Source organism: Alternaria viburni (assembly GCF_023758015.1).
Source record: "Alternaria viburni strain BMP 2772 chromosome Unknown scaffold_19, whole genome shotgun sequence".
In the NCBI taxonomy this organism is placed as follows: Eukaryota; Fungi; Ascomycota; class Dothideomycetes; order Pleosporales; family Pleosporaceae; genus Alternaria; species Alternaria viburni.
In genome coordinates this window covers 76370-100757 of record NW_026055788.1, presented here as the reverse complement: position 1 = coordinate 100757, position 24388 = coordinate 76370, and the positions used below count along the sequence as shown (strand labels likewise).

General features: G+C 51.5%; 11 protein-coding genes across 11 annotated transcripts; 4 read left to right on the top strand and 7 right to left on the bottom strand.

The window, feature by feature from the left end:
* Positions 1 to 2222: 2222 nt before the first annotated feature.
* J4E79_008140 (uncharacterized protein) lies at positions 2223 to 3284 on the bottom strand (the record flags this gene model as incomplete). The annotated part of the gene is made up of 3 exons (XM_049356999.1): positions 2223 to 3055; positions 3109 to 3233; positions 3280 to 3284. 3 exons carry the CDS (start codon positions 3282 to 3284, stop codon positions 2223 to 2225), a joined length of 963 nt encoding a protein of 320 aa, XP_049208363.1.
* Positions 3285 to 3667: 383 nt separating this feature from the next.
* On the bottom strand, positions 3668 to 4608 carry J4E79_008139 (uncharacterized protein; the record flags this gene model as incomplete). The annotated part of the gene is made up of 2 exons (XM_049356998.1): positions 3668 to 3877; positions 3934 to 4608. The coding sequence occupies 2 exons, from the start codon at positions 4606 to 4608 to the stop codon at positions 3668 to 3670; spliced, it is 885 nt and encodes a 294-aa protein (XP_049208362.1).
* A 3862-nt stretch (positions 4609 to 8470) lies between these two features.
* J4E79_008138 (uncharacterized protein) lies at positions 8471 to 9319 on the top strand (the record flags this gene model as incomplete). The annotated part of the gene is made up of 3 exons (XM_049356997.1): positions 8471 to 8846; positions 8889 to 8986; positions 9035 to 9319. The coding sequence occupies 3 exons, from the start codon at positions 8471 to 8473 to the stop codon at positions 9317 to 9319; spliced, it is 759 nt and encodes a 252-aa protein (XP_049208361.1).
* Positions 9320 to 9745: 426 nt separating this feature from the next.
* J4E79_008137 (uncharacterized protein) lies at positions 9746 to 10591 on the bottom strand (the record flags this gene model as incomplete). Its single annotated transcript, XM_049356996.1, has 1 exon — positions 9746 to 10591. The coding sequence occupies one exon, from the start codon at positions 10589 to 10591 to the stop codon at positions 9746 to 9748; it is 846 nt and encodes a 281-aa protein (XP_049208360.1).
* A 576-nt stretch (positions 10592 to 11167) lies between these two features.
* Positions 11168 to 13479, bottom strand: J4E79_008136 (uncharacterized protein; the record flags this gene model as incomplete). The annotated part of the gene is made up of 2 exons (XM_049356995.1): positions 11168 to 12419; positions 12722 to 13479. The coding sequence occupies 2 exons, from the start codon at positions 13477 to 13479 to the stop codon at positions 11168 to 11170; spliced, it is 2010 nt and encodes a 669-aa protein (XP_049208359.1).
* A 1582-nt stretch (positions 13480 to 15061) lies between these two features.
* On the bottom strand, positions 15062 to 17627 carry J4E79_008135 (uncharacterized protein; the record flags this gene model as incomplete). The annotated part of the gene is made up of 5 exons (XM_049356994.1): positions 15062 to 15313; positions 15364 to 16440; positions 16497 to 16879; positions 16940 to 17068; positions 17123 to 17627. 5 exons carry the CDS (start codon positions 17625 to 17627, stop codon positions 15062 to 15064), a joined length of 2346 nt encoding a protein of 781 aa, XP_049208358.1.
* A 131-nt stretch (positions 17628 to 17758) lies between these two features.
* J4E79_008134 (uncharacterized protein) lies at positions 17759 to 18375 on the top strand (the record flags this gene model as incomplete). The annotated part of the gene is made up of 4 exons (XM_049356993.1): positions 17759 to 17770; positions 17925 to 17939; positions 17993 to 18175; positions 18229 to 18375. 4 exons carry the CDS (start codon positions 17759 to 17761, stop codon positions 18373 to 18375), a joined length of 357 nt encoding a protein of 118 aa, XP_049208357.1.
* Positions 18376 to 18680: 305 nt separating this feature from the next.
* J4E79_008133 (uncharacterized protein) lies at positions 18681 to 19168 on the bottom strand (the record flags this gene model as incomplete). Its single annotated transcript, XM_049356992.1, has 3 exons — positions 18681 to 18971; positions 19027 to 19068; positions 19139 to 19168. 3 exons carry the CDS (start codon positions 19166 to 19168, stop codon positions 18681 to 18683), a joined length of 363 nt encoding a protein of 120 aa, XP_049208356.1.
* A 394-nt stretch (positions 19169 to 19562) lies between these two features.
* J4E79_008132 (uncharacterized protein) lies at positions 19563 to 20744 on the top strand (the record flags this gene model as incomplete). Its single annotated transcript, XM_049356991.1, has 2 exons — positions 19563 to 19973; positions 20028 to 20744. The coding sequence occupies 2 exons, from the start codon at positions 19563 to 19565 to the stop codon at positions 20742 to 20744; spliced, it is 1128 nt and encodes a 375-aa protein (XP_049208355.1).
* A 221-nt stretch (positions 20745 to 20965) lies between these two features.
* On the top strand, positions 20966 to 22011 carry J4E79_008131 (uncharacterized protein; the record flags this gene model as incomplete). The annotated part of the gene is made up of 2 exons (XM_049356990.1): positions 20966 to 21034; positions 21085 to 22011. 2 exons carry the CDS (start codon positions 20966 to 20968, stop codon positions 22009 to 22011), a joined length of 996 nt encoding a protein of 331 aa, XP_049208354.1.
* A 1299-nt stretch (positions 22012 to 23310) lies between these two features.
* Positions 23311 to 24164, bottom strand: J4E79_008130 (uncharacterized protein; the record flags this gene model as incomplete). The annotated part of the gene is made up of 2 exons (XM_049356989.1): positions 23311 to 24036; positions 24087 to 24164. 2 exons carry the CDS (start codon positions 24162 to 24164, stop codon positions 23311 to 23313), a joined length of 804 nt encoding a protein of 267 aa, XP_049208353.1.
* Between the last annotated feature and the right edge of the window lie 224 nt (positions 24165 to 24388).

Here is a 24388-nt window from a genome sequence, read left to right as displayed (position 1 = left end):
AATCAGTCGCGTCGATGTAGGCCTCGAATGGTCTAGGTCTTCTCTCTGAAATTGATTGACGGGTGATTGTATTCCACGCGCTTGTCCGTTGCAGCGCTTGTTGGCCTGCGTGCGCTGTGCGAAGGCGTCTTTCGCTATCGCGCCCGGATTATATGCACTGGGCTAGTCCCAGGTAGACGTCTGAGCATTTAAATATAGTAGCACTGAGCTGTAGCTTTATTCTAACACTACCTATATTCGCAATAGTGACCCGCTTGGAGGCGCAGTATCCTGGCGGGCGTGCAACCATCTACAGTGCCAAGGCAAACCTACCCCATCGACTACCTACTACCGTTAGAGTAACGTGAGCTACGAAAGCATTGCTAAGGCATGCACATAGCTGAAGAGGCATTCGCAGTATCTCATTATTATGTCGTAGTATGCGCACATGTAAATACGATGTACATAAGTGCATAGTACTCCGTCGGCTACTCAGCTACCTAGAACGGCAAACGTCATAGCCCCGGGACTATCTTAGGTCCCCGCTGAGGTTATGTGTACCTCGATCTTAACACATAGTTGCTTACGCGCGAGCACGGAAATGTGCGGTATCGCAGCTTTATTTCTATACTATGCGCACTATATTGTATAAGCAGTTGGTAGTGTAGTATTCTGTCGGACACGAAGACGGCTAGTAACCACGGGTACCGAAGCGGCAGGCGTCCTGAAGTCATAGCTGCCCCAACTTCGGGAGTCTCAGCCCGAGTTATGCGGACCACCACAGTGTCGCAAAGCTGTCTTCCCGCATGCATTGAAGTATGTTGCCCTCTACCTTTCTTTCCATGCTATGCGCCCTGCATCACTTGATGTAGTCACATAGTAGTATCCTAGCGGGCAGAGGCTGCCTCGTATGGGACCTCGCTACCCTTCTCAAGCTGCCGCCAGACTTATGTGTACCGCAACCAGCTCGAAAAGATGCAGTTTCACACGCGCCCGGAACTACAGTTTCGTCCCTCTGTCCCTGTGCCATATACATTCTCGACAACAATACAGGCAGTGGCACATTACTATGGCGGAGATGCATCCGCTCTTTCTAGCCTGCCAGTGTCGCTCTACAAACCGGCCTGATGAACCGATTACCCGATGCGACACCGGGCTCATCTTTTGGGCGGTAAGCGTGCGGTACTCCCAGTGACGTAGCTAAGTTTTAATACTTCCAGCCCCACAAGCCGGCCTTTACACAAGCCCTCCTTTCGTATATCTATTCCCATATCTCCCGGAGGGTTCGTATTTACCACCGGTGTATTCGGATTACGATTACTAACCCTGTTTGTTTGAGCATAATCTTGCGTGGAGAATACAGCAAGAAGTGCTGCCATAGCATGCGCGCCTGTTTCCCTGACGATGATGATGGGTATTTAGATGTTGAGCGGTTTGTACCACCATACCATGTATGTGATGAGTGCGAACGTAGACTGTAACACGGTTGTCATCTCCAGCAGTGGACCTTGGTATTCCTGGAGAGACCAGAGAAGTGTTTGTAGGCAAGAACGCGATAGTTGAGAACGACGTGTCGTTTTCGTGAATGAGGTCGATTTCGCGCGATCTGCGAGTATCGGGTGGAGATGTCAAGGACGAAGGTGCGGTCATGGTGTTGGTGTGTAGGTAGAGCTTGTTTCTTTGGAGGGTAGGCGTGGCACTGTTGTTACAAGGGTAGATGAAGTTCGCATCTTCCCTCTGAGATTGTCAGCCGCGGACCTTTTCGACCAGGCTTGCGCGCATGACGTCATTGGAGTCAATACGGAAGCTACTTCCCATCCTTACTTGTCAAGACTATCACACCGTCAACAGCCATTGCGGAATTCTTGGGATGGACTGTTACAATCGACATAAGATACCGTTTGGCTATTTGCTGCACTAATTATCGATGTGTGACAGGTCACACGACAGCGTATATTCTTAGCAGTTTGGGAACCCACACGGAGACAATTTTGTTTTTGATTCAGCATGCAAAACCGATAACAGACTTTTACTTGCATATAGAAGGATAGAAAGGCAAAAAAAGCAAGCCTCAAGGACCATCTCCTGCGACTCATAGCTCCTGTGTGGAACTGCTGAACAATTCCATGAGCTCAACTTTTCCGCAACCATAACTTTTAGCATGATACTGCAGTACCCATCGTTCTCGCATTATCCAAAACCATGCATGTTGTTCCTTCATGGCGCTGACAAAACGCGAATCTCTAGTCAGTCTCCTCCGAAAGCAATCGCATTTCTGAGGCATTCCAGTCATCGTATATCATGCCGGGAACATACCACAGATAGCTTCGACCGTCACAGCAAATTGTTGTGTGATTGCCATCAATTTTTTCCAGACCAACATAACTGATCAGAGACTTCATGTGGCTCTCTTTCCTCTCTTGGCTCCATGTGGAAAAGCATTTGTTGTCCAGGTTCATTCGTACCGCTGGCTGACTGCGCTGTTTAGAGCCATGCCGCTTTGGGTCCTTGAAGATTGTAATACTGGTGAGATCGAAACCCTCGACAATAGGTTTTATAAGAGAATCCATGCGTGATGCCAACGTAAGAAACAGGTCGTTGATGTTCCAAGGCTCCAGACTCGAGTACTTCCTGTAGCGAAATAGAAGACTTGGCATCTTGAGATCAGACATCTTCTTCAAGACAGCTAGTAAGTCTATACCATCGTGCGGCAGAGAATCGCTCATGATGTTGATGATGTGATGACCCATGGCCTGAATTTCGTCGTTGTGTCCAAAGATTACAAGGAAATGACCAAGACCTGACTTGATCCCAAAAGACAGTTCTTCGAGGTAGAGCGGACGGAACTCGTGGCGGAACAAGCGACAGGTCTGGGTAAGACCAAAGTAATGGCGTCGCTTATGAGCGTTGAGCCATTGTTTTGCCGTCTTGTAGCGCTTTGCTGCCATGATAGAAGTGTACTTCAGGCCGATGGGTCTGGCGTTGGATGTTGTATTATAAGACTTGTCGCGTGTTTTGCCTCTCTTGTACTCTTTTGTGTCGGCTATGATGTATTTGTAGATACGATTCCTCAGTTCTACGTTGTCAGTTAGCGACTTGCATTGGAATAGATCGAAAGTTGTGTCCTACCTCCAGGGAGATTGAGGAGAGGGGACTTGTCGTTAACGATCTCTTTACGAGCCCGCTTCCCACGCGTGCTTGCGGTAGCAGACGTTGCGTTGTCTTGACTGATGTCGCTTGCGCGCTTTCGTCCACTAGACGGTTAGTGTTGAAGCTTTTGCATGGGTAGTGGACACTTACGCCATGTTTCTTGGGTTGCAAGATCTGATTCAGGCAAGCTGAAGGGTATCGTGGTGGAGGTTGCAGACGTGGTGACTTTATGTAATCGGCATCTTCGCGCTTGCATGCTCATTGCCAGCTCGCACAACACGTGCCAGGATGAGGGTAAAGGTGATAGTAAAGGTGAGGGAAGATCTCTGGTAAAGAGCGCGTACAAACTAGTAATGGAAGATGTATGAATAAGATGAGATTGATGTAATACATTAATGAAAGTAAACATTAACGTGCAACGTATTGCGGAGTATCTTGAAAGCATAGTAAAGCCGCCCCAGAACCACCATGGTCTATCACCAAACGCCATGCCATCGCTATTAGTACCCAGACTGAGCAACATATGCTGTTATCTCTCCTACAACCTGAACTTTGCGCTCATCTTCTTGGTGAACGCCATGTTGAACGCCTGCCTCTTCGTGGTCACAAAGCCATTAGGGACCAGGCTCGAGCAATCTTGGAGCTTGCTGGCGTCGCTTCCAATAACAGCAAATCGGTCCCATGCACTAGTGAAAGCGGTAGACCAGCTGTTCGCGTCTTCGGCGAAGTTAGACCATGTGCTGGCTGTCTGCAAAGGCTGTTAGTGATAGATCAGGTGAGAAGGTCAAGACGGCGAACACATACCTGTGAAGAGTTTGACATGAGTAGATCGCTCTGGAGACTGTATGGGGCCTTGCGGTCCTTGGTCTCTTGGTAGAAGGTGTTATCGTATCTGAAAGGTGTCGAGTCAAGACCCTTTCCGGCTTGCGATGGGTCGTCGTGGAACTGGACTGCTACACTGTGTGCACCCATGAGGGCAACGACATCGTCGGACGAGAAGCCCTTCGCAGCAAAGGCTCCCAAGATGCTTTCGAGAGTACCACGGCTGCTGGGTACACTTCCGACAGGCGCGGCGTTTGAGCTGTCCTTACGGCCAACTAGTGCTTGCACTCTGGGGCCGAGCGGGCACGCTGCGATTGCTTGTGCGCCGGCGAATTGGATCATGTCTGCTGCGCTGACCTGGTACTTGTCGCTCCAGTCCTTGAGCTTCGTGCAGATAGCGGAAAGACCGGCATTCTCTGATCTTCCACACTCGTCTGTGAGAACGAGACTGCCGTCACAGCCATTGTTGATGCAGTCGTGGAAGGGAGCACGGAGTGCTTGGTGAGCATCCGCGCCACAGCCAGCAAAGTCGGCTTGAAGCTCGGTGGCGACATCAGACCAGACGGAAGGACAGCTAGAGCTTTGGCGAGGCCATAGGGAGAAGGCTGAAGACGATGTCGCCGTAAGGGCAACGAGGGTGATGGCAGAGTAACGCATGTTGGAGAAGTAGCGAAGGTCCTTGGAGATAGGTTGTGTTGCTCAAAGATTCGACTTCAACGATCGCAATGATACCAGTATATGGAAATTTGGAAGAAGAAAGAAAGACGAAACCGTGCTGGACTGTTGAGCCTGACGAAACCAAACTCGAGAAACTCCAAAGAAATATATACCCAAACACCAACGTTCGCCGCTCTCAACGGCTGACCGTGAGATGGGTCGCGATCAAAATTAGACCGATGGTGATGACAGCCGTACCGACGCATCCGCGCAAACTGTAGGAAATTCGATAAACACTAAACAGCGATCTTACCCACCGGCAATCTACAGTTCCTCACCCTCTGCATCTCTTGTCTCCATTCTGACCGATTCGAGCCGTAACCACTTCTAAGATCTGACGATTCCGGTCCATGGCATTGGTGGATGGGGGTCGTGTAAGCCGTTGGCGGCCTCGCGCTACATGCGACTTCCTGCCTAGTATCGCGCACCGGAACACGTTCCCAATTACTAATGTCGAGCTACAGCAAGGCCCGGACCCTGACAGGTGTGATAGACGTATCTTCAGCGCTGGCGCTGACAAGTGGCTTCAAGGTTTTCGCGGTTGTGGAATGTTGATCTTGGCGCGTTGCTGTGTTGTTGTCGGTGCGCAAAATCCCCGACGTGAGATCGACAGCATCGGCACAAGGGTGATCCACAGAATGTTTCCAGAAGCAGTGCATTCGTCGCACAGTCTGCTCGGACCTCAGCATGGAGAGCCGAATTCGTTTTTTCGTCGTCTCGTTTGGGCACGATGAGATTCTGGGTGCGTACTGTCAGGTCTGAGGGTCGTTGCTGACACGGCGAGGCATTTCGCGATAGTTTGACAAGACGTCAGGGCTCGCCCGCAGCGCGCTACTACACGGTTCCATAATTAGATTGGGTTCTACCAGCGATTCCATCCCGATTCCATCTTACGCAGGCCCTGCTGCTTCATACACAGATTCAGCCAGACCCCACAGTAGAGTGATCTATTCCCAAGTATTCGGTACTGTGCTACCTGCGCAGACGCAGGCGAATGCGAGGTGTCCTGCCGGCAAAACCTTGGTGTTCCGGTCAGCGCTACCCCACTACCCACTCATTAGACCTCCGATGCATGCAGGTTCTCGCTAGATGTCGGAATGGTTGAAGCGACGCAGATCGATGTGAGATCAAGCTTTTGTGGTGGCGGTAGCGTTGTGGAGCAACTGCATGTTCATGTAGACATCTCGCTCGGTGGTGTGTGCCGAAACAAGGCCATCATCTTAGTCGGTGGGGACTGACCGGTATCTAGGTCGTTGGGGAACGGGCGGAGATCAAATGAGTCGTAACAGTTGAGGGTGGTTGCAACAAAGGCATTGCGTGCGATTGGGGACTGCGACTTTGGGTTGCATAGGGTTGGTTGATTCGCAGACCTGGGGGTCGGTAACTACCTGCACCTGTGCAGCGACGCGACCGGTGACGTTGTCGATGTCCGCCAAAATTGAACAAGACAACCAGACAGTGCGAGCGGCCTAGAGATAGCATCAAGATCTCGTCAGCTAGTAGGTCTACTCAAATTATGTATGCCATGTCTACCTAGGTATGCGATGGACCACAACATTTCAGACGGGCAGCTGGGCTTGGCTAAGCCAGGATTGGATAGGCGGCCCTCACTTCGGCGCCAGCATCGACAGTCCCACCAGCATCCGACTTAGAAGTAATCCATCATCACGGGGTCTACGACGCCAAGTCGATTGTGTGAACAATTCGACACGCGCGAGAACTTTATGGCTGCAGCAGTTTAGATATTTGCACGCCTAGCCGTTGGTTTTAATGCAGGCGGATGGATCAGTCTTGGGAAAGTAGCCGCGAGTATAGCTAGAGGTGCGCACAAGATAATAACGTTGGAAAGTTAAAATTGGCGCGTGGAATACGAGGATGCTTTCATAGACTGTTGTACTTATACGTATTGTACTTGTGTTTTTCAATCAACTTGTCTGTAGTACATGGGTAAGTTCTAGTGAATCGGCGCCGAGGACATTGTGCACACAGCCAGCCTGTGAATATACGACTAGGACCTAGAGTCAAGATTGCGACGAAGTAGCAAAATGCAGCTCTTGCGTTTGTGAGAAGATACATCGTAGGTGCATTAGCGGGTATACTAGCGGACGTCTCTGATCGCCGATTGGGCACCTCCACGGTATAGCAGCCAACCGATGGAGTTACACACGTCGCATGCACACCCAAAGACGTCGCAAACATAATTCTACGCTTTAGAGCGTTCGATAGTAGTATTTGTCTCTGATTCTGGTCTCACCGTCATAGTGTAGTCGAGATTAATACCGGCGGTGAGGTGAGCATAGATTGTAAGGCGTACGCCCCCAAAGATACTGAGCCCTTTCACTCCACTACGCCCACAACCAACGTCTCCATTGACCCAATACTTACAGCTGTCGATCGCGCATACAAAGAGCCATGTCGTATTTGCCACTACACGCCTGTTGCGCTGATGTTGCCTACATAGGCTGTCAAGGCCCAAATCCTGGCTAGGCGCAGCTTGTGATGCCCGACGGAATTGTACTATACATGGCGTACGACCTACATGGGATTGCTGCAAGATCTTGGTCCGCTTCATGCTCTTACTGCATCCGCCGCTGAATTCATGGCAATACGTCTGAAGGCTCTTCCATTATACCTCGGCGGTCCAGCTCAACATTGAGCCAACTTTCACGTGTCAGGCGCTAGTGATGACGTCATCGCAACCTTGGAATCTTCACAACCGTAGCACCGTGGCCTGCCTTCCACACTGACAACGATTACTGTCGGCTTTTATTTACACACCCCTTCACATTGCTGCTTCTCGTGCGCTCGGAGTCGCATGCGCCATCATAGCCCTTCTGTGCGCATCTCCGACACACCCACGGTGCTTGCATGTCTCCCCCTGGCTTCTGTCTACGACTATTTCGAATCCTCCACGACGCGACAGACATGCGCATGTCCTTCGGCCGCTCGCTTTCCCCGGAGCTACACGGCCGCGTGCGCAGGTCAGCAAACTCCCGGGTTGAGCCCCCTTCCATTTCATAGCACGCGCACCGATGCGACGGGAGGTATCCTCCTCAACGCTGCCGTGTCTCGCCAGATGACACAACCGCCATGTTCGCTTTACGCCGCACCCTGATCGCTTATACAAACAGCCCTTGCCGTCTCCGAACCTGCGAGCTTGCTATCTTCTCCAACTGGGACGAATGTCGCAAACGTCAACGAGTACGACATGACTACCATCGAACCGACGCGAATACCGATACAATGGCAGATGTACGCCTCTTTCCAATTGAGCTGGTACAAGGACCCATCCGGCCACACAATCGCATATGAGTTCGAGTAGGGCTAAAGCTGCTCGGATGGCGGTGGTGCCGTTCGTGGTCGAGAGGAACATGGTCGCAGTGCGCCACCATGACGCTATAGCCCACAACACGGAGAAGTTACGCCGCTAGCTCTTATTCGATCTTCTGGAGGACCGACACCTTAAAGGACTGGTGCATGACCACAAAGCTGCTTGCTGATCTTTTCAGTCGTAGTGCCTTTCAGCACGTCACATCTGATGCGTGCTTGTTCACCGATGTCGTCCAGCAGGAGGAATACAACGCTGGTACAATGTGGTCCAACCTGAACACACTTTCGAGATGCTACATTGATGTCAAAGTAGACATTGACAAGGTTTCTCGGATGACTGTGGTAGCACATTGTGCATTGTGTATCACATCTATATCTCACTTCCGCCTTTTCGCTTGAGCTGATTCTGTATTATGCTCACCCATCAACCAATCAAATAAATACCGATCCGCGGTGTTGTGGCTCATCCAATATGTCAGACCCTCTCCCTACCAATTCCCGGACTGCGCCAACTTGGTCGCCTGTGATACGGCGCGACACACCAAATGTCCGTGCTAAGCCAATCATTGGCCGAGATCACGTCCTTGATTTGGATGCCAAAGACCGCAAGGTACTCCTCGAGGGACCAACCGTGGATGTCATTGCCCGCGGTATCGTCATCCGGAAAGACGTAGCTCTTCGTGCGTTGATAGCTTCATGCGAAAAGGCCAATGATGTCGTTCAGATCACGCCCCAAATCACACGATTTCGTATGCATAGTCACGCCGATGAAAGAAGTATCAAACGCTTGCTTGACGTATTCACTACATCCAAGCTTCTTGGCCTTGATCGCGTTGACCTTGTGTCCGGTAATCTTCGTAACGATGTACTAACATACCAAGCGTGTTTAGTTCTCGGCATCCACTACACTCACTCTGCACCTCTCCTCGGCACCCTTTGCGCGCTCGTATCATCTCGACTTCTCAGTATTAGCGAGCTCGAGATGTTGGTACGTCGCTTCCCTCCCACAAACCCTTTAATCAAGCATATCGCTCAGGAACTCTGCCGCAGAAGGTTCAAGAAGCAGATACCCGACATTCTTGAATTCGAGAATTGGCTCAATGGAAAGGGCAAGGAAGGACTTAAAAAGGCTATGGCGGCATGCGACAAAGTACATAAGATGACAAGGCAACCAGTCACTCGGAGAAAGTGCGACTGGACGAAGGATGCTGTGCTACGTCTGTGGGGCGAGGATGTGGATGGGGTTTGTGTTGAGGAAGAGGCCGAAGACGACATGGAACCGGACAAGATCAAACGACGAGACTCAAAGTTACTGGAGTAGAGCTTCTAGAACTATCATAAGCGACTGCTGGGCCTGGTTAACGGGCATGTAATGTATGGTTAAGCTCAGTAGTGATCGACGATGTGTCGCTTCTTGCATACCCTAAACAAGCATTGTAATCCCTTTCTTCGCAGGCGGCCATGCTGTATTGCTAGACTACACTACCCAACGGTCTTGAATACATAAGTGTAATCTGCTATCACATGCGCTTGTCTACCCTGCGCCACTGAGACTGTCTAAGAGCCGTGGGCTTGTGCCCGGTCAAAGAAGCTTCGTTGTCCGAGAGCGGTACTGTACATAGGCGGGGATTGACGCCCGCCTGTGGATGGCTGGAAATACCGGGCTCTCACAGCAACACGCAAACCGTACGCACGGCGCGCAATTTTGAGCTGATGAAAAGGTTGGGTATTACACGTTCTCATGTGCCTACTCAGGGTAAACCATCTTTCTCCCGACACCGCCGTCTACAACGGCCTCCTGACCAGTGACAAACTCGTTGCCTATGAGGTACTCCACCGCCTTCGCAATATCCTCCACTTTACCTACTCTGCCAGCAGGATGCCAGTCGACATCAGCCTTTGAGAGACCCTCCTCCCACTCGGTTTGACCTTCATCGCCAGCTTTGCTTTCGTTGGCGACGTGAATCCATCCGGGAATGATCGCATTCACCCTGATCTTGTGACGATGGCCTAGCGATACTGACATGGACTGCGTCAACCCCAACAGTCCAGCTTTGACAGATGAGTAGGCTTCGTGGTCAGGTTCGGATTGATATGCGCGCGTTGATGACATGTTGATGATGGTACCAGGCGAATTCGGAGTAGAACTTCCTGCAGCGAGAAGCGGAACGCATAGCCGACTGAGGATGAACGGTGCAGTGAGACCGATCGCAACCTTTAAATCCCATTCTTTTTCCATGTCTTCTCCCTCAGCTTCCATGCTGCGATCCTCCGATATTGATAGGTCTGTCGGGAAAGCATTGTTGATCAAGACGTCGAGCTTGCCATCAAATTTCCGCTTGACTTCTTCCACAGCAGTCTTCAACTCCGTTCGCTTGCTGAGGTCACACTCAAGCGCAGACCAGCTTTGCTTTCGACCATTTGACCATTCTTCAGCTCGCGTGCGGACATGCTCTAGCTCTTCTTTGTTGGAATCCAGAATGACGACGTCATGTCCAGATGTCAGCAGCTGTCTGAACAACCCGCGCCCGATACCCCTGGCACCACCTGTCAACAGGACTTTGAGATGTTGAGGACCTGCGCTCATTATCATTGGCCAATAATGGCAGATTAGGATGAAGGGTAGATGTTGTGAGCACGGAACTCTTGCTAATCGTCGGTGTCTTTAATTTACTTTTATTAATGGGCTGCCGTGGGTTCGCGGAGCCATGACGTCATGACCAAATCTTCCCGCGCGAATATTCCGATCTCATCTCTCCTGGCGCCTACAGCCCGTTGCTACTGCAAATTTATCCTCGGAAATTGACCATCGGCAAGAGAGGGAAAATTGTATATTTTCGAAAAGCCCGGCGGGATGCAAGATCGTCTCTTCGGCGATATTGTGGAGCTCAGCATATCGGCCGCCTTTGAACGCGTCTTCCCGGGGTGTCCAATAACTGCCCAGGTCCACGGATGCGTCCTCTCGAGAGCTTGACCTACACAAGACGCGAAAGCAATGTAAAATACCTGATGTTCAGGCAATGAGATTGCCGTCATTCGACTTATGAACACCCTATCACGCGCCCTTCATCGAATTGCGAGGTGTGAAATCACGTGATACAACCATTGGGGAAAGTCATGGGTATTTACTATGCTCGCACTCTAGGGCCCTATATACATGAAAGTTTACTTACAACCCCGAATCGATCTGATTCAGTACCACTTCAGAAGTATAAGCATCCCAATCATCGCAAAGTTGAAACTGCTCATCCCCAAATGCCTGCTTCTGGATATCCTCTGGTCTCTCCAAGATCTGCATGAAGAGCCCTCCACTAACGTGCCAAGCGAGATGGCAATGCAGCGGCCAGGCGCCTGGATTATCTTGCACGAATTGCAGTACCAAGTACGAAGGCTCAACAGTGCCGGTGGTGTTTCGTGCATTCTGCATCTGATGGACATCGCGACGCAGCGTGTTCTCTGGGTTTGTCACAACGCCGTCCCACTCTCCGAAGCCTTCAGCCAGGATGTGGTAGTCATGGCCGTGCAAATGCATGGGATGGCCGCCAATGAGACCGTGGTTGACCATGTGGATGCGGACATGCTTCGCACCGGGGAATTGGTACACGTTCCATTCGGGGTCGAAGTCCGACTCGTTACGCTTTGCTTTCAGTAGCGTTGGCTTGTTGTAGTTGCCGTGGTAGGTGCTGTTGTTGAGATACCAGATGAAGTTGGTGCCATTGGAGCGGAAGTCAAAGTCCACACGTTCGACATGGTCAGGCTCTTCCAATGGGACCTTACACAGCGGGATACCCTGGGTGATGGGGTCGTTCTTGCATTGCTCAAGTTGTTCTTTCGTGACATCAGAGGTAGACTTGGGGATAGCGTCGGTACTGGCATCCTCGTAGTATACTGCCGCAAGAGCGTTAGGTGAGATGCCGTCGGTGAGTGTACAGCGAAAGCCTTGAGCAAGTTGAGAGCGCATCCAGAAGGTATCGCTAGGCTTGCCGATAGCTTCGACTATAACATCAGTGCGCTGACCGACGGCAAGCGTGACGACGTTAGTCGTGTACGGCTCGACCGGGATGTAGTCTACGGCGATGACTTTCAGTTTGTGCCTATCGATGCTGAACTTCTGGTTGCCTTCAGCGCCTGTGTTGATGAGGCGTAGTAGATGCTTCTTTCCAGACTGGAATCTAAACTTAGAGATACCTGCATTAGGCGTGCAAGGCAAGGTTGTATTGGCACATGGGTAATTCATTCTTCCGTTGATGAGATTGTTGTTGGAGGGCGGGAATTGGCCGTTCATGGTGCCCTCAACAAGGGTATAGTAGTCAGCATGGAACCAATCTTCGAGAATGATGGGGCCGATGTCGATGTCGTAATCCTCGTGTTTCGGCCCATGTATGACCATGGGGCCGTGGGCGCCACCGGAGTATTGCGCGCTGTAATGGCCTTAAAAATTAGCTTTTGCGTATCTCAGTGTAGTACTGAGGAACTTACTGTGATACCAAGACGTCCCGTAGCGGTCGGCCCGGAAAAGCATCTCATAGTAACCGCCGTTTGGAGTGATCGGGCATTGACTGACCGCCGGTACACCGTCATACCAGGTACTTTCTGTCTGGAAAAGGCCATGAGCATGAAGGGTAGTACCCTCGTCAGTCAAATCATTTGTAACTCTCCAAAGGATCCAATCACCCCTGTCACGGTCAGTAGAAGCATTACAGTGTTGGAAGATGATTCTTACCAGTTGGCCTCGATCAGAGGACCGGGGAATTGACCATTGACTGTGAGTCCATTCCTGGTAACACCATCTGGAGCGATCGTTTGATAAGCCACGTGGAGGTCGTATGTTCTTGTCACGCCGGTGTCAGGCATGAACGGGCAAAGAAGATCAGCCTTCGGTTGGGAGGCCGCAGTAGCGATAGGCTCGAGCGCCCCAGTGGCAGTCGGTCCGGAAGAAGTAGACCCTGTGGCGTTTGCATAGCCGTATGGATGACCAGATACTGTAGGGTGAAGAGAACGTGTAGATGATGGCCTCGTTGACTCGGACGTATATGCGCCATCGGGATTACTACTCGGAAGACCATTCGCCGGGAGATGGGGAGAGTCGATCAAACCCCATTGTGAGTTACCACACTGTTCGACATTTGGAAGTGAGCTCTTCAGATGGTCGGTGCCCTTGGGAACCCAGCACGGTTCTTTGTAGTCATGTTTGGCGGGCCCGCCGTATTCGTAGGGTGTCGAAGGCCGAGGAGGAGCGTACGCTTCTCCATGTGATGGTTTACCCGGCCACTCGAAAGGGAGAGGGACGTCGTTGTAGGGATTGTAGTATGGACCACCATGCCCATGAGAGTTGGTCGTGGGTCGTGCTGCGGCGTATTCAGTGACTGTAGCTGTGACGACCTGGCAGATGGGCGCGATGCTGAACTCAGAAGGGGTGACTGCGTGGAGGACAGACGACAATGAAACCGTAGCGGCGAAGTAAGGAGCGTAGGCTACCATGGTTGTAGCAACAAAAGTTGGCCGTATGATTGTTCACGAGCGACCGCAACAGGCTTGACTGCGCAAAGAAGGAACGACCGTGTTGAGAAGCAAGACACTGCATCTGAAGGTATGCTGAAGGCCATGTTATATGGGATTCTATGACAGTATGCCAAATACCCGACGTTCTATGTTTGGCCGTGGGGCTTGAGAATACGATGAAGCGAGCTATGTGGCGGGAAAAAGTATGGGCCATGAATCTGAATATGGTCGAGACACCCGAGGCGAGGCGAGGCGAGGCGAGGCGCAAGAAGCAATGCGCTGTAAGGCTTCCATTCGTGGATCAGGCAAGCAGTATAGCGAGTAGATCATGAGAGCTCAGCGTTACTTTTGAGCCCAACCCGTGTTCCCCTTGGCGTCGTTCGTACACCGAGGCGGGTGAAGGAGATGAGCTAAGCCACACAATGTTCGGCATCATCGACGTTGCGAAAAGATCTGCAGACGCAGCATCCGCGGCATACATGCCGTCGCCGTTTTCGCGATTAAGGCTTTCCCGAAGATATGCAGGTACGTGCTGGAGTATGCCAAGCGACATGATTGTACATCATTAACGTATCCAGTGTGATGGTGGCATTGCCATACTTGTTTGCGAGTCAGCTTCGAGGAATGTGGGACCACATGTGGTGTCTGTGTAGCCATATTCTGAATCAGCTACCATATTTTGATACCTCGAAATGCGGGACTCATAGCCTAATCTTTTGTTGTTGTGATGGTTCGTATTGTGCTGCCGTGGGTGCCGTGTGCCTAGGTAGCCCAGGGACATGCCAAGCTCCCGAACTCGCGTAGAACCGTTCGCAATAGTGGCTTAGACGAAGCATGCGACAGCATGTTCTCCTGACTATGTGGAGATGATAGAGAAGGCTGTGTTGTGGAAGCTGAGGTCATTGGCAAAGCGGTGTTGAGGCGTCGGGATAAGCACTGGTTAGCGCTGACACCTCCCGCACACTTGGGCATGGCATCCGGCTAAAAAGGGGCCTGGCGCCGATCGCTCACGGCCACTTCTACTCCAGAGTAATTCCAATTGAGGGCTTACACTCGTTACTGTCGGTGTTGCGGCGACATGAGGAAGCTATGCAGCTAGGTGTCGCATGCCTTTCTTTCCTACCCTGCAGATCGTGACCTTGCCATGCTCTCTGTCAACACCAACATCGCGACTACCACATTGCTCTCAAGATGGGAATATGGCAAAGAAGAACTTACAAGTGACGTGCTACAGGCCGTTCATCGATAATGCAGCACATGGCACGAATCATTGACTGAGATGTTGTTTGGCAAAAGAAATCTTTCTGGCCAGGCTCGCCCTATCGCAACTTGCTGTGCAGTACTGTCTCTTGAGCAGCAACGAGACTACATAGGGTGATTCACACTCAAGAGGCACAAGGAGACTGTGTTGTCAACGCATTCGCATTATCTACACATGAGTGTTCCTTTTCATACTAGATGACAATGACCGGCGAAAACTTGTGTCGCATCTCCTCACGGCAATCTCATAATGCAACCGCTTCCATGTACCAAGCCCCGCTCACTCTCCTCAACTGATTTCCTACTCCTCCTCGCTATCATCGTTCTCTAAAGCCCGTGCGAGCTGATCTACCTGCGTATCATCAACGCTATCATCGCTGTCGTTCCCAACAACGTCGTCCGAAAGCGATTGCTTGGGTTGAGGACTTCGTTGCGCGTCACGCATTACGACGTCCTTTGCTTCCTGCTTGCCGTTGAGCCTTCTCTGCTTCTTCTCTTTCCGTTTCGCCAACTTGTCGGCGTAGGCTTTGGAGGCTGTCTTCGCTTTCGTCATCTGCAATACGTTAGCGAGGACAACAACAAATAGTCCAGGAGAGCACTCACGGATTTAGTGAATTCCTCTTGGCTCCAACCGGCAACTGTATCCATCGCCGTTCTCATAGCGTCGTCGGGATCCAATGTCCTTACAGCCTTCCTCTTCTTGGTCCTTTGCGCATCTAGTACATGATTCTCTATGCTGTTCTTGGCATGAAGGACATAGACATATACCTGCTTCGTCTGCCCTATCCGGACAGCGCGAGCGGTACACTGCTCCTGTAAATGAGGATTCCAGAGCGGTGTCAAGTGTATGACGCAGTTTGCCCCAATGAGGGTCAATCCGAGGCCGCCACACCTCGCGGTGATCAGGATGAAGTCGTAGGCTTCTGGTGTGTTCTTGAATTTATCTACGACAGCCTGTCGTTCCGCCTTCTTCACCGTCCCGTCGATTCGGGCGATCTTCGTGTTCGTGCCGAAGGTCTCTTCGAGGGCGTTCTTGGCGACATCTAAAGCAGAAAGGAACTCCGCAAATACCAGTACGGGTCCTGGGCGTTCGCTTCTGTGTTCCTTGCAGACCTTTATCAGCTCTTCCATCCTTGACGACTCAGCCCAGGTCTTCTTGGTCTCTGCGCAGAGTCTTGTGCGACTCAAATTCTCCCCTTTGGATAATTCGTTGCCCTTGGCGTCTCTTGCTAGCATCTCATTTCCGATGTCTGCCACAAGCACCTCGTGGTCTTTCTTGATAGATGCTTGGCGGAAGTCTTCTGATGACCCGTAGCGGTATTTTGTGCATGCCGGATGTGCCATGGCCAAGCGTGCGGTTGTGATGCTAGCGAATACTGACTCTTCCATGTCGCTGCCAGAGCCTACTACGCCAGCCCTGCGGTCAGCGTCGCGATCTTTCTTGTAGGCCTCATCCCATATCGTCCTAGTGCTCTCCTGCTCTTGTGTCTCTTCGAATGTCAACTTGTGCCTCCTAAATTCTGTGATTGCCGGTTTGTAATCGGCTACGGGTAAGCCGCCAAAGTTGTCGGTCGTTCGGATTCGGATTGTGCACGCCTTGATCGCGAGCGCCAGAATCGCGTTGCTCTCCCTGTGCAGAACGTGGTTCTGGTTTTTCTGGCTTTCTTTAAAGGAAAAGAACTGTTGTGAGTTAGCCGTGAAGTTGTTGCTTGGACACATGCGCCCTTGGAACTTACGCGGGCGAAGACAGAAGGTGAGTTCCATGGAACTGTACCCATGAAGCAGAACAGGCTTTGCAAATCCGAGTATTCGTTCTGGAACGGTGTACCCGTTATAGGCATCCGATAGAGGCCTTGGAGGTTATATGCGGCGTTTGTCGTCTTGGATAATGCGTTTGCGATCCGATGTCCTTCCTCGAGACCAATGACGTGCCAATGGATGACGGCCAACGTGCTGTTGCATCGGACCGCGTCTTCTACTCGGGCATTGAAGGCTGCCTCCGTCTCTTGAAGGGCCTTTGCGTCCAACAGCAGCTTCTCGTATGAGGCGAAGACAACGTCAAACTTGCGGAGCTCGGCCGGGCTATGCTTGTTGGTATGGCCGCGGCTGGGGTCCTCATCTGATGGGTTTGTTAGCCGCTTTACCATGTCAGGAGCTGTTGTCAATCGCATAGACTTACGGTACATGCAGTACTTGAGAGGTTCGACCATCTTGTCGTTGATCTCGTCTTCCCACGTGGCCATCAGACTGGCTGGAACGATCATGAGGTGCGGGACCCCGTCTATCTTCTTGATATGGTCTAAGATAGCTGTAGCTGTTAGAGGCAAGAACTCAGATCGTCGTCCGACAAGCTGTCACTTACCGAGGGTGACTACGGTCTTGCCGAGGCCCATCTCGAGCCCTAGAATCATCCCACTTCCTTCTCTCTTGTAGTCGTCGACGATGGTCTGGCATGTTTGACGCTGATAGTCCTTCAATATAAGCGCCTGCTTGCCCTCTTGTCCGTCCACCTTGCATTGCATGTTCTTGGGGTCTGCGGGGAAGTCGAGGCCGTTCTGCCTGGCGGTGTCGGGAGCCCTTGCTGCGCCCCTGCCGACAAGCTCAAACGCTTGCCTGAGAGCTTCTTCGTCATCGATCTCGATACTCTCATGCTCTGCAGCTGCTGTTGGGTCCATCCATCCGGTTTCCGTAACAACTCCATTCCACGACAGATCCCTCAAGCTGTTGCTCTTGACCTCCTGCCTTTCAAGGCGTTGCTGTTTTTCTTCTGCTGACTCTTGTGCCATCAGCCTGTTGGCGCTCCAGCAAAGTCTCTTGGGAGGCCATTGGCCGGCGTTTCGGGGGGCTGGGGGGCGTCGACCTGTCATCTTGTACCTAGGTATTGTGTTGCGCGGGTGTGTTGTGTTGCGTAATGGATCGAAAATTTGGTCAGAGATTCGGTAAACAGAATGGAATGTAGGTAACTTGGAAGAATTCACATGCGCAAGGATTGGATATTATGGCAGCGTCCGTGCGTCACGGTGAAAGCAGACGCCCGGGCGCAGCTTTTTGAAGTACGTGACCACCACGTGGGTGGGAGGGTCTGTGCGTCACCGCGGATACATAGACATCGGGACCCTTCTCCCTCCACACACCTTCTTACTGAAACTTACACCGACGTCCAGGATCGATCAGACAAGGTAAGAGACTTATCCGCGCCAAATGCGCCAACAGCAGTACTGACATCTTATAGATGACCTCAGCCAACTCGCACACTCAAGCCCACCTCTCAGCGGTACAAGAGGAGCTCGGACGTGTCAACAAAGAGCTCGAAGAAACCAACGAGGCAATCCAAGCCGAACAGAAGCGCTTTGCCGACGACACCAATGCCTTCCTCGAGTTCAAAAGCGATCTGCAGTTATTCCAGGTGCTACAGGTTAGTCGTGTTTCTGACCTACTCTTGTTGCTCAATGAATTGACACAACCCAGGACAGGTTCCAGGCACTTCTTAACAAGCTGTCCGCAGACTACAAGAAACTGAGCAAAGACTTCGACGGCAATATTGAAGTATTTCTGCAGTTGAAGGGAGAACTGGACGACTATGAGGCGCACTCTACTCTTCCTGAGGACTCTTAGACTCTTGAGCCGGAGCCGATGAACATCCCAACGCTGTGTGCGCGCAGGGTCATGGAGGAATATGTCATGTGCCGTGAAGGTGGACGATAAGTCTGCCATCTCACACATATAAAGATCAAGGTGTTCATGCACATATGTAACGAATCAACACAAAATGCGAAATGTGGCACAGTATTGGTTCACCGGTGATGAAATTCATTTCTAGAGCATCAATGTTTGGTATCTCTTGTCCTCTCCATCCTTGTCCTCTGCATCCTTGTCCTCTCCATCCTTGTCAGTGCCAACCAGGTCACTCCACAAACCAATCACTTAGCCACGGTCTGGTCTCTGTGAAAGTTCAGGTGCTTGGTGAGAACCTTGCTACTCTCCAACAGATCCTCCCGCTCCTTGGGGCCGTAGGTGAAGGCCATGTCGAAGTGTTTAAGAGCCGCTCCCTTCTCTTGCTCTTCTTCCAAAACCTTCTTGCGCATGGCGAGGTCGGACTTTGCTGCCACCAACTGCTGGCTGACCGCGGCAATCTGGTCGGCAAGGCTGGGATCGTTCTTGTCGTCATCAGGAGTGGTCTTTTGCCTCTTGGCTGGTGGATCAGGTTGTGGCTTTTGTTGTTGTTGTCAGTGTCTGCACATGAACAAGTCACCCAAGGTAGCATACAGACGGTGCGTCCAGGATCTTGAGCCGTGCGCGTTGGGCTACCTAGGCTTTGTTAGCACAGGTCCTGTTGGCAGGGAGGACATTCCACGCTCTGGGCTTGGCGTGCACTCACTCGCTCTTCTTTGCTCATCGGTCCTGCCATGCTCTTGTCTTGACGAATATTTCGAATGTGGGTGGTGATGGAAGATGGAAGTAGTGGGTGATGATGGAAGATGGAAGTAGTGGGAGCTGTATACGAATGCGAAGCTCGAAAGACGCAGATATACATGCGCTAGTTGGTTGTCACGTGCACGGAAGCTAGTCCACTTGGGCATACTCCACCCCGGGCCTGCACCTAGGCACCTGCACGTGGGCACACTTGAGAGTCGGCATCTCGCTAGAGCTAGCGCTTCGCCGTTATCTCCAGCTTTCGAGGAAGCAGAAAATCCATAAGTCACCTCCTCTCGTGCGCGCACCGAGCCGCGTCCTTCAGCGATTTGTGCCAACACAAGACATCGAAGACCTGCGCCGTCCAACAACTCTACGACATCCTCACTATGGCGACAGACCAGGAAGTGAAGCCAGAAGAAATCGACTCCGACTTCGATCCCTTAACCCTCATTGTCGCCAGCGAAAGTGACGGGGACGACCAAGAAAAGAGCGAACATATCAAGAGGAGGAGAAACGAAATGCTCAAGCTTATGGCAACAGAAGATTGTGAATATTATAAACAGCACGTCTGGTGCGCCAACAACAACGTTCTGGACTATAGTGCGCTCTGTTCTAACCAAGACAACAGGAGACCCGAAGACCCAGCTTTGGATGCCCTCACGGAGAGACTTCTTCACCGCAACGAAGTGCTGATCGACGGACTCCGGGAGGCTAGGTATACCTTGGAGCCTATCTATAATTTCTTGGAGCGCTTGACCGACGGCGGTGTTGTCACGTTGACGGCCTGCTATGACGTGGTTAGAAAACATCAAGACGGCACCAAAAGAACAGATTGCTAACTCCCCACATAGCCGTGCGAACGCTACGAAGACTTTGTCCCCCCCGAGAGATTCGATGACCTGATCGCCACGCTTCAATGGAAAGAGATATCTGTAGCCTACCGACTTTGCGAGTTCGAAGGAATCTACACGTTTCTGGGACCGGTCTTCACTACAAGGAAGGAGATAGGTAGGGCCATCGTGCTACTAGATCGCAGGGCGAAGAAACCACCAACCGAGCCGAAGCTACCCACGCAGCCGAAAGCTGAGAGAGAGCCAAGCGAGTCCGATGAGAGAGCAAGAACGTCTAAAGAGAGGAGAAGAGAGCTTGCCGCCTGGAAGGATGTTGCCGATATCCAGAGCTTCATCAGGACCTTACTGATTCCGCGTCTGGAGCGGGCCCAGGTACAGATCAACACACACGTTTCGGATCATAGTGAGGAGTATCTGAGTGTTCAAATGGAATCACCGGAAAAGATGGAAAGATACGAAAACGGTGGAACAAGGGAGAAGGACTTGGTGGCGGTGGAGCTTTTCGAGACCGCCATGAAAATGGATAAGGAACATCTCAACAGGCATACCTACACCGCTGATATGCGCAAAACCCGCACCTTGGTAATGCATGGGCTATACAGGGATCTCGGTGAGGGTATGCAAGCGTTGGGCACCACCATCGCGGAATTGAAGAAGCTCGTGTCCGTCACAACCTGCGCTGAAACGAAGGCTGCAAGTGACGGAGAGCACATGTAGTTACCGCGACTCTTACGCCAGACGAAGGACTCTATTACCTACCCACGTGGGAAGCCTGCGCAATTTATCTCATTTCTCTCACCTTGGACCCACCCTTGGATCGTGACAAACCTAAACTCGTCGTCTTTCCACCTCCATTGTTCCTACACCACCGCAATAGGTATTCATTTATTCCATTTATTGAATTACTACTCTTCAAATCCTCCCCAAGACAACAGAAGATGGCATATCCCACGCCAAACATCGACAAGGCGCTGGCTGAGTGCTGGAAGAAACCAGAGGACTACCACGTAAGTCACACTCAACACATTACGCATGGGATCGACACTAAAGGAAACAGGCGGGTGAAGATCCAAGCGGTTACACCTTTTGTGATACGTCCAGGCGGATGCTTGTCGCCAAGAACTCCGTCACAGGCAACGAGGTCTGGATGGGTGTCTTCATCAACAGGCTGCCACACACAAATGACTTCAAGCTCAAGCCGTCCTTGTTCAGCTCCGGGACCCCGGGCCCTGACTCCGCACCGATCGAGATGGTTGAAGTCGACATAAAGGATTTGATCACCGGTATTCCGCGCGCTGAATGGTGGCAAGCGAGTGCCCTGAACTTCTACAAGCGCCATTATCGTGACTGGCTCCGGAAAGAGCTCGTAGAGAAGAAGAAGAAGAAGAGTCTGGACGCAAAGAAGGCCTTGCCAGCCAAAACCACTACTGCGCAGCCCAAGGACCCCAACAGCATCAAGAAATCCAAGGGAGCCGACGGACAGCCTGCCAAGAGACGCAAGACAACGGAGGGACAGCCTTCCAAGAGACAAAATAGTGAAGTCAAGACCATCGACACGCAAAGGATGTTCTTCGACCTCGAAAGGATCTTGTCCGCAAGCGAGTACAAACTCATCGGAGCCCAGATGGCCGAAACACTCAACTTGAAATCGACACCGCCAACACGTGTGCTCTCAGAGATGAGGGACTTTGCGAGGGACACCGGATTCAGTGTCTGCTATGCGCCTTCTTGGGGTCAGTGGCTGGAGGATACGCGACAAGAGCTTCCCGAGCCGGTTGCTGTTGATGCCAATACAGCGAACAAGGAAGAAGACAAGGCAGGTGAGCCCATGGATCCAGTTTCCATTGCCGATTCCATTGCCGATATGCCGAGCAACTTTCGACTAAGGCTCCTGGACCCCATGCCCGATGACATGATCGCTGCCATCGAAAAGGTGACAGCATATTTTGATATGAGAGCGAAACAACTTGCAGCTCGTGCTTGAGGGCAACAGGACAAACGGAACATGGGGCCACGGCGCGCTCTTGGAGACGATGATCTATCTTGCATTTATACCTATCTAGGGTCCAACAGGACGTTGGCCGAACTTGCATATGAGGGGAAGCCAGAAAAGCGTGTCATTTTTCCATTTATCATCACATGAACTTTTCGGAATATATAGTCTTTCCAACCTTAGCTTAGCGTATCAAACTCTTTCCGTTGCGATCTACCATTGCCTCCAAGAGACCTTGCTTGACTTGTTAGACGTAACACATATGCCCAATCATGTTGCTCTGAGGTCTGTGATTGTTGCCTTGTAGGCGCTAATCTGTGTTGTATTGACTTCAAGGACTCCACGAATGCAATGGAATAATGGAAATCGCATGTATTGAGATTTTCAGACACCATAACTATGTCCAAGAGCTGTGCCCTTTGCTTCAAGCAGTCAAGGAGAAGTGTTGGCGTCAAGGAGACGCGTTGGCATCAAGATGCCGTGTTGGCATCAAGAAGACGCGTTGGCGTCAAGATGCTGTGTTGGCGTCAGTGGGTCATGTTGGCGTCAGTGGGGCGTGTTGGCGTCAAGAGGAAGTGTTGGCGTCAGTGGGACGTGTTGGTGTCAAGAGGAAGTGTTGGCGTCAAGGGCCCTGTAACGACCATTTATGCATGGGCGTTGCAATCAACAAGGCTTGAAGACATCGGGATTGTACACAACAGCTATCCTCTTGACCTCAGGCAAAGACAAGGCTGTGTTGGCTTCAAGGGCCATGCAACGCACATCGGACATGAACATTGCAATCATTTGGGACTTGAAGACAACCTGGTCGTGCCGAACAACTACCCTCTTGATCTCAAGTAGTCTTGGGGCTCCGTTGGCTTTCAAGAGGTTGTTATGGGTTCAAGAGCCCTACGACTACTGCGGAAGGGGCGAAATAGGATGCGAAATCTCTTTGGTCTTGGAGACAACAGAGCTACATGCAATGAACTTGCGGTAAAGCCCGTGATCTTGCTACCACAAGATATTGATGTTGTCTCGGCTCCAGTAAGACCGAAAGAAGCTTGTCAAGATAAACCCTGCGCCTGTTAGGAAGAAGATGCTTCTCTCTTTGGCGAATAACAAATCACACCTTTGAACGAACGTCACAGCCATGCCTTGATGGAAGAATGTATCATTGACCACCTGTATTTGAACCTATGTACCCAATCACTGCTGTTGCACTAATGCCAATGTCACTAGCTCCCCCAGTTATGAGCTGTACCCTTGGGTCGTCTGTACGTGCCTCTAGCTCTCCAGGGCCTCTTCTCCTCAAGCCGACTCAAAGGTCAGGTGCAGACGATCCCTGGCCCTGACGGCGTCCGGGATGGCTGGGTCGTCAAAGGCAATGCGTACGTGCTGTATTACATCGGTGTCTTGCCACTGAAACTTTCCCGCCCAGAATGCAGGGATCGGGGCGTCATGGCTGTCTAGTAGAGCCTTGGCGCTTGCGTGTTGGGCGAGGGATCCACGGAGGACGACCAATGTGTGCATTGCTGAGGGGATGGATCGCTCTGCATGCAAGCCGATGCGTCCCAGAAACTCTTGCAGTAACTGTTTCACGCGGCTGTTGGTCAGCACCAAGGGGCGAACGTCGAGCACAATCTTCAGCACCTCCACCTCGTGAACCTGCGCAATGGCCCTACGGTACAAGGACACAAGCATTGCACGTTGAGCTGCAGTAGCTTTCCCAACAATGTCATCTGTTTGGCCAACTTCGTAGATATAGTCGAAGAACTTTGTCGCGATAGATTGAAGGTCTAGTGCAGTTGGGATAACGAAATGTCTCTTGTCCAGGTATGGGGGGAGGAAGGTCCAGGTCACCCCGTTGGAGACGTATGCAAACTTGACGCGTTGAGGGATGGTGGCGACGTTCGGTGCGAACAATGCCAAATGACCGTGGTAACCCATGGCGATAGCCATGACGAGGGTGATGATGGCGGACAGCGAGGGCGCCATGTTGTCCATGACGAGGCTTCCGATAATGGTGGGTATGGCCTGTAGATATGTTAGAAAAAGCTTCTGTTGCCCCAAAGCAATGAACGTACTGCTTCGGCTCTCACGTATCGAAATTTGATGTTGGTCAATGTTCCGATGGGTACATTGAATTCGCGGGGTGCAGACATCTTGTAGTAGAATGTGTTGGATGTAAGTTCGTTTGGCTTGAGGTTTTGTTGCGTTGTGATGAGATGTGGAGTTGCAATTATGTCCAGGTAGTAGTCGGAGTGAGAAGGACGGAGGATGCTACATGAATGGAGGTCGGAGGAGAGATTAAATAGTCTTCCAGGTGAGCTGCGCGCCCCGTGACCGTCACCACGTGTAAACATGAGGCGGAGTCTTGGAGGCGGAG